This window comes from Pelmatolapia mariae, linkage group LG18 (assembly GCF_036321145.2).
Source record: "Pelmatolapia mariae isolate MD_Pm_ZW linkage group LG18, Pm_UMD_F_2, whole genome shotgun sequence".
Taxonomy (NCBI): domain Eukaryota; kingdom Metazoa; phylum Chordata; class Actinopteri; order Cichliformes; family Cichlidae; genus Pelmatolapia; species Pelmatolapia mariae.
The window spans coordinates 676,314-683,924 of NC_086243.1; the positions used below are offsets into that span (position 1 = coordinate 676,314).

Genomic DNA, 7,611 nt, shown 5'->3' on the forward strand with positions numbered 1-7,611 from the left:
CAGACGAACACACAGACTCTTTGCTCTACAGGTACATGTAAGCCTACGTACTTAAGATGACTCAGCTTAATAAGAACCTGTGGTCTTAAGTTAGTTTACTGTACACCGCCCAGTTTTGTTCAGACACGCCGTGGTTGAGTGTAAGTACAGTAAAAACCAATCAACTTTTAATTGTAGCAACATTAGTGGAAACATGCTACAATGTTACACGCTCCATCTATCCAAGTCTTATCCCAGAGTGTGGAAAAAATAACTCTTGTGCTTTAATGAGGTCTGTCACCATTCAGAAAGCCTCCTCTAAATGTCCTCTGACTAAGACAGCGCCTGAAGTAAAACCCTCATTTCACTGTCAGCTTCTCTATTCCTCACCCACCTGAAACCAGCTATCATCAGCAAACTAACTTCCCATGAAGTGCTGCAGCTCAGTTTCCACTTCTGCTGCACAGCCTGAGCTGCAGTGGTGTGCTGGAAAAATACAATCAATGACAAAGCAGGCACATAAGCTACGGCAGGTCATCCATACTACTGAAAAACCAAGTTGTATGATGTGAAATGCGTCTTATTTCACATCATACGTGTCTCCAAATATCTTCTGTAAGTATTTTTCAGTTGATTGTTTTCAGACCATGACAGGATTGGTGATTCATTCACAGAGCCAAACTAGTACATGCACACCATGGTCAGCACCACTGGGTCTATGAGCATGCTGGGTTAGATCCTTCCATCTCTGATCAGACTGTTACCAGGATGACTTGTCCTGCAGCAGTACCCACACATTTCAGGACAATGCACACGCAGGCCTCACACACACTGCTGACCAGCACTGAGGTCTGTATGCCGTGTGTTTGTTCCCAACCAATGAGTACTTCACAGCTGCAGGGTGCACGCATCCACAAATGTTGATCAGTTTATCAATAGCAGATCCAGATACTTGTGCAGCAAACAGGTGCTTGCACCACAGCAGGATGAAGCCCAAAATAATCCCAATTTAACGAGTGCTGTTATGTGGAAGCTAATGAAAGGGCTTCATTTGAATAAACTTCAGTCTTCAAGCCTAAAGACATGCATGGTTCTTGCATTGATGCTCCTTAGCTTAGTATCAAGCAGGGTGCTGCATAACAGTTTACTCTGCAAGATAGCTACTGGTTCTTCATTTAGAGAAAAACCAGAAACACCAGTTTAACAGGAATGTGCAAATATTCAAACAAATGTGGGACATCAGCTGGCAGAGGTGCGTTTGACAACTTGGATGTCTGAGACATTGGCCAGTGCCCCGTCGCCATTATAAAAGCGGGGTGATAATCACACCCACTCTGTACGCTGCCTCGCCTACAGCTGTAGTACAAGTTTGATGATTCATACACTTTCACTGAACTTTTTACATGTTTCTATGATCGAGTTAAGAAGTTAGTCTGGCTGCAGCTGCAATCTGTAGTCCTGTGTGTGAAACACCATGTCTGCAACATCACCAGCTCCTGACACATCATCAGGTTATTTGGTGTTTGTGAACGTTAGAAAAGATTTGAAAGAAATCTATTTGTGCTTTTGAACCATACAAACAAACAGTGAGAAGAAACAACTCCACATGGTTTTATTGTTATTACACCAGATCAGCTGGTAACTAAATGAGCCGACCAGTCCCATCTTTCTCTTTTCTTACCCACTCGCTTCTCCCATTTCTGTCTGGTTCATTATCCTGACCTTCGTCCTCCAACGCACACAAACATCTCAACTGTTGATACAGAAAAACATAACCCAGACTCACAGAGCTCCAGCCATGTAGTCATGCAGCAGGGTTTCTAGTCAATGAGCCCGTTGAGTCATACGGATGACCAGCAGGCGTTTTTATTCTTACAGCGCCTGTCTGGTAGACACACTACGAGTCTGGCACTTTACATGAAGCTGCTTCCCTCCACAGGTTTAAATGGAGCCAGCATGTCAACAGAGTTTGACCCTGGATTAGTATTATTATTATTACTACTACATTTCTCACGCTTTGATGATAAAACTTCAGTTAAAAACACAAGTTGCACAGTGTTGGAATGTCAGCAGTGCTGGGAAAACTGCAATCAGTGGTAGCATGCTGAAAACCGCCGACACAGAAGGTAACTGCCTTTGTTTTAGCAGACATCCTATCATGTCAGCTCAGTTTATGGGCCTCTGCTGCTCGGTGTTTGACCCAAACAAGCTGACAGAAGACACCGCACACGTGTAACGGCCCTGAACCCCACGGCTCTGCAAACGTCACAGGCCCGGGTCCCACATCTTCACAGGACTAAAACTAACACGGCCCGGGGCCAGATTTACAGCTGCGTGGAACAACAAGCTCCATCTGGTCTGTGTCCAAACACTGCAGGGGCAGGAAGAAAGCCTCTGAAACTTCGGAGGAAATAAGTAACAAATACACGGCCATTGTTTGAAATACTCGTCATTCCCTCGCCGTAGCAAAGATATATCATATTTGCCGTTTTCAAACAAAGGTTATATGAACAAGATGGGACACTCAGAGAAGCCAGAACTGAAATCTATGGAGGAATTCCACAACAGCTTTTATCCAGCCATGCAGATTTTATGTCAGAGAGACCAAGATATTCAAGGTCATCTGAATAATACTGCTCTGAACTGAGTGCCAGCAGGTAATCCACTGTAACCATGCATTACATACATGCACCTGCAGACTGATTAATCCCACACGTATGCAACTGTGTGAACAGAAGATAAAATAGTGCTGCTGTAATACCATTTATAGTTATAAAGTCATAAACTCCTATCTGTGAGTGAAAACTGCTGGGCGGGCATGTGACTAGCCTCTGAGTGTGTCAAAGACACAGGTGTACTTACAGTCCCAGCCAAACACACACCTTCTACTGATGGTGTCAACAACACTGTTAAAGCTGTGGCCCAACATGTCATCATCTCCATCTCGCTTCCTGATACGTCCATGTCCACGCCGGCTAAATTTGTCTCTGTAGTCCGACAACTTCCTGTTACCTGGACGCTCGCATTAGCACACATACATACTACAACTAAGGGTGCTCCTGCGCATCTGTCCATGCCTGCGCATCTGTCCATGCCTGCGCTTCTGTCCATGCCTGCGCTTCTGTCCATGCCTGCGCTTCTGTCCATGCCTGCGCTTCTGTCCATGCCTGCGCTTCTGTCCATGTCTGCGCATCTGTCCATGCCTGCGCTTCTGTCCATGCCTGCGCTTCTGTCCATGTCTGCGCATCTGTCCATGCCTGCGCTTCTGTCCATGTCTGCGCTTCTGTCCATGTCTGCGCTTCTGTCCATGCCTGCGCTTCTGTCCATGTCTGCGCTTCTGTCCATGCCTGCGCTTCTGTCCATGCCTGCGCTTCTGTCCATGCCTGCGCTTCTGTCCATGTCTGCACATCTGTCCATGCCTGCGCTTCTGTCCATGCCTGCGCATCTGTCTATGTCTGCGCTTCTGTCCATGTCTGCGCATCTGTCCACGTCTGCGCTTCTGTCCACGTCTGCGCTTCTGTCCACGTCTGCGCTTCTGTCCACGCCTGCGCTTCTGTCCACGTCTGCGCTTCTGTCCACGTCTGCGCTTCTGTCCATGGACTTACAGGTAAAAACAGAGCAAACAGCAGGCAAAACAACGCACTTCCTCTAGACAGGGTCTTTTAAGCCGACTGCTCTTTCATCACCTTGGTTTGGGCTAAAGTTAACGAGTGCATTGGATGCATGTCATTTACAACAGCTGCAGAGTTATCTTTATTTAAACAGAAAGTAAATGTAGACAAAATTCACTGTTCTATGTGCACATGTCTGTGTGTCTGTGCAGCTTGCCACCATCAACAGTCCTTGCTGATGGACACTTCCATCAGACTAACCTTACCGGCTTGTCTCCAAGTCAGCAGCTCTCTGTTTCAGCTGAGGCTGTTTGTTTTGTGATTGCAGGTATTTCTTAGTGCCTGGAGCTGCCGAGCTGTGCTAACCTAATGTGAATTTTAAAAAGCTACAAGGCTGATAAAACACCGAACAAGGCTGCTAATACCATTTCTAACTTCTGGAAAAGGTATTTGGCTCCAAGCTAAATGTGAATGTCACACAAAAGGAACACCAGATTAAAACAACGTGTCGGGAGCGCCGAGGAGATGACTGATGGCTTCTGACTTCAAGCCAGAATCTCAGCTCCAGCTCACACAGACTGGAGAAATACAGAGATGCAGATTTGACCCAATCAATGCTTCAGCTAAACAAACAAGTATGTAAACAAGCTCCTACTCATCCCGATGGGTCCAGTTTTGTTATGCTAGCAAATTCAGTGACACTGACTAAAGCCTGCGCAGCTGTACCAGTCTGTGACTGTGACTTATGAGCACTGCAAATACCAAAAAGGCCGACACGGCAGCTCACAGGTACGAGAGGGGAAACCTGAAGACAGGAACATGACACTGAAGTCCAGCCACAACAAGGTGGTGTACAACACCTCTTGATGCAACTTTATAGCTTATGTCTACACATACATATTGACAGAGGCTGTAACAGCAGATGATATTTGATGCATGTGTTTTTACTGCCCTATTGCAACTGGAATCAAACACTTTATTCTACACACTGATTGCATGTGAACGCAGAGGTCCAGGATTATCGTGGTCTATGCCTGGCGCTTCAAGACTCTACACTAACTTTGGGGCTTCAAGGTGCAAGTAAGGATTTGGTTGTAAGTTGACAAAAAGGTTTCCTTCTGCTCATATCTGAAGCTAACAAATTATCAGAACTTTGCCAAAAATGAATACGTAAACAGCCTTAGAGTCTGAGGCTCTGCACAAACATCACTCTACCTGGTATTATTAATCCACTGCTGGGATTTGAAACCCATAAACTTATTGTTCTAAACAGGAACTTTTGTTGGGGCAAGTGGGAACACGGGAACTCTGAGGACAACAATGATTTTATTTCAGTTAGTTCACAAAGTAAAAAGAAAGCAGAAAACAAACATTGGCAGTGACTATGAGCCGAAATCTGTAATACAGCCAATTCAACGTGAAAAATCACATACAGGGCCTACACAGGGCATACATGCTTTGATTTCCCTTTGAGTCCCCGATGCTCTGCTGGGTCTCACTCATATTTCCTCAGTTGGTATTTGGATGATGGTGCTGAAGAGCTTTGTCTGATTCCCATCGGAGTGGTCACAGCAACCTTGACGAGCACAGCATGCGGTCAGTTGCAGGGTGAGAGGCTGCAGTGTTGTTCATGTATGTTATTGTTTACACTGACAGACCCTCGTGCAAATTAGGCTCCAACAGAGATCAATGGCATTGATCGCTCAAAGGTCGACCTGAGCGATCGGCACCTCTTCCCTGATCGCCCACACTCAGCTCAGCTGGTTAACGACAGACACCGGGGTTAACGGTCCAAAGATTAACGAGCTCGATAAATGATGACTCAGCCGAAACGGGTTTGTCTCTTAAACACATCTGAGAGGACACGCGCGTGCACGCACACGCGGGACTCCGCTGCTCAAACCTGCAGAGCAACAACACAAATCTAGCTAGCCTAGTTTGCCTGGCTAACGCTAACGACCTGCTGTTGCTTGTATTGAAGCACATCCGCTGAAGGACCCCTGTGTGTTTTTCCTGTTAAAGGACGACGGCCATGTTTAAATAAGATTTCTAAAATGAAGTAACCGGTTGTATAGTTAGCCAGTGTGCTAACTAGCTGCTAGTACAGGTTTAACATCAAGCTAACTCACCTCATACTGGATGTACTGCTTCCTCCACTCCGGGGTGATGTGAGCTGACAGATGCTCTGTGAATTTCATGTCGGCCGCGTAGTCAGCCTTCCTCTCCTACCGTTACTGTAACCAGGAGGCGGCAGCGGGAGGCTTTCGCTGCTTATACAGATACTCTCATCCAAAGATTATGCTCAGAGAGGTGCCCTTTTTGTCTTTACGGGTAACCTAGCTAACTACCGGCACAGCATTTCTGCAGTCTCAAACACACTCGACGAAGTGTTCGCGGAGCTGCATCTTAGCTAAAGATAAAAACCGTAATTCTGTTTTTATCTCTGTTTCTGGAGGACAGGCCAACAGTGTTGGCGTTAGCTGGGTCTGCCTATGTTTTTTTCCTCTCCTGCTCTCTCGCTGTCGTTCATCCTCTACCTCTCTCCACCTCCTGTCTCCCGCTGCGTTCGCGTGCAGTGGGAAATATAATAACGGGCCGAAGATCGGCGAAGGTAAAGTAGTGGTGGGTGTAACGAGGTGTGGCTTTCTTCGTGAGATGTCACCAGATGTGGGGAGTAAACTGGTCGTTTTTAAGCTTAATGGTGAGGTAATGAGCTGGCTTAGAGAGGACTCAGCGTCATAATGTCATCACATTTAAATTTATCAAATGAGGCCAATGCAGAAATGCCATAAATTTGACATTTTTTAATGGCAGGCTTCCAGTTGTAGTCGTAGTTGAAGTCTTCCCTGCTCTTTGATACCAGTAATGATTTTCTTATAGTCTCAATCACTAGTTTTATTCTTACTGAAAACAGCGTTATGTTTACTCTGTAGACTAAGGTGCCCATTAGAGTTAAAGAGGAGACTACACCAGGGTGTGCTTGGTTATACATTTGTAATAGCCAGTGTGCATGTAGCATCCCGTTTCACAGTATCATCACACTAGTTTCACAACTTGAGGATTCGTAATGGCAGGTCACCAATAGGTGACATCATCATCATGTCTATGTTTCATATATAATCCACGGCTTCAAAAAGCTAGTTTTGTTTTGATTAAAATGTGCTATAGCTCCTAAAAGCCCTCATCTGTGTATGTTAAAGCTAAAAGCACATGTTATTTTACTGTCAGTGAGACTTTTTACCAGGATAAATAAAGGATAGTCACTTTGGCAAAAGCTGATTGCAGCTTCTACTTTGTGGTGGGAATGTTCTTTCTGGCTTAAAATGACTTGACATCATGCATGAGAGATATGTTCGACCTATTATTGACAGACAGACAACAAATGATTTATAACAGTTTAAATTCCTGCCATTTGACGCTGAAAAAGCTTTTGATTCTGTTAGATGGGAGTTTATATATCGGGTTCTAAAACGTTTTGGTTTTAATAACCAGATTATTAGTTGTTTGAGGTGCTTATATAATTGTCCTACCGCCAGGATAAAAGTTAATGGGGACGTCTCACATTTAGTTCTTCTTAAAAGAGGATGTAGACAGGGCTGTCCTCTTAGCCCTGCTCTATTTGCACTGTTTATTGAACCAATGGCACAGGCTATTCGACAATGCGAGGAAGTTACAGGAGTTACCATTAACGGCAAAGAGTATAAGGTTTGTCTATATGCAGATGATGTCCTGGTGACTCTTACTAAACCTGACATTAGCCTATCAATATTACTATCTTTGCTCAATACGTATGGCTCATACTCTGGTTACAAGTTAAATCTTCATAAAACTCAAATTCTTACCTTTAAATATAATCCAAACAAATATATTCTAAAACTCCTAAAGAATAATTGGAATAAAAACTTAATTAAATATTTAGGGGTTCAATTGCCCAAAGAATCAACCGATATCTGCAAATTTAATGATACCCCTCTAACAGCAAACATTAAAGCAGATTTTGATAGATGGTCGCTACTGCTAA

General features: G+C 44.5%; 1 protein-coding gene across 2 annotated transcripts in view; it reads right to left on the bottom strand.

The window, feature by feature from the left end:
* The window catches only part of LOC134617406 (xenotropic and polytropic retrovirus receptor 1 homolog), a 45,709-nt gene extending 39,563 nt beyond the window's left edge, over positions 1–6,146 (bottom strand). For both annotated transcript variants that reach the window (XM_063462642.1, XM_063462641.1), the window contains exon 1: positions 5,720–6,146. In XM_063462642.1, coding sequence (XP_063318712.1) covers positions 5,720–5,788 — 69 coding nt within the window. In that variant the 5' untranslated portion in view covers positions 5,789–6,146. The remainder of the gene's footprint in view (positions 1–5,719) is intronic.
* Positions 6,147–7,611: the final 1,465 nt, after the last annotated feature.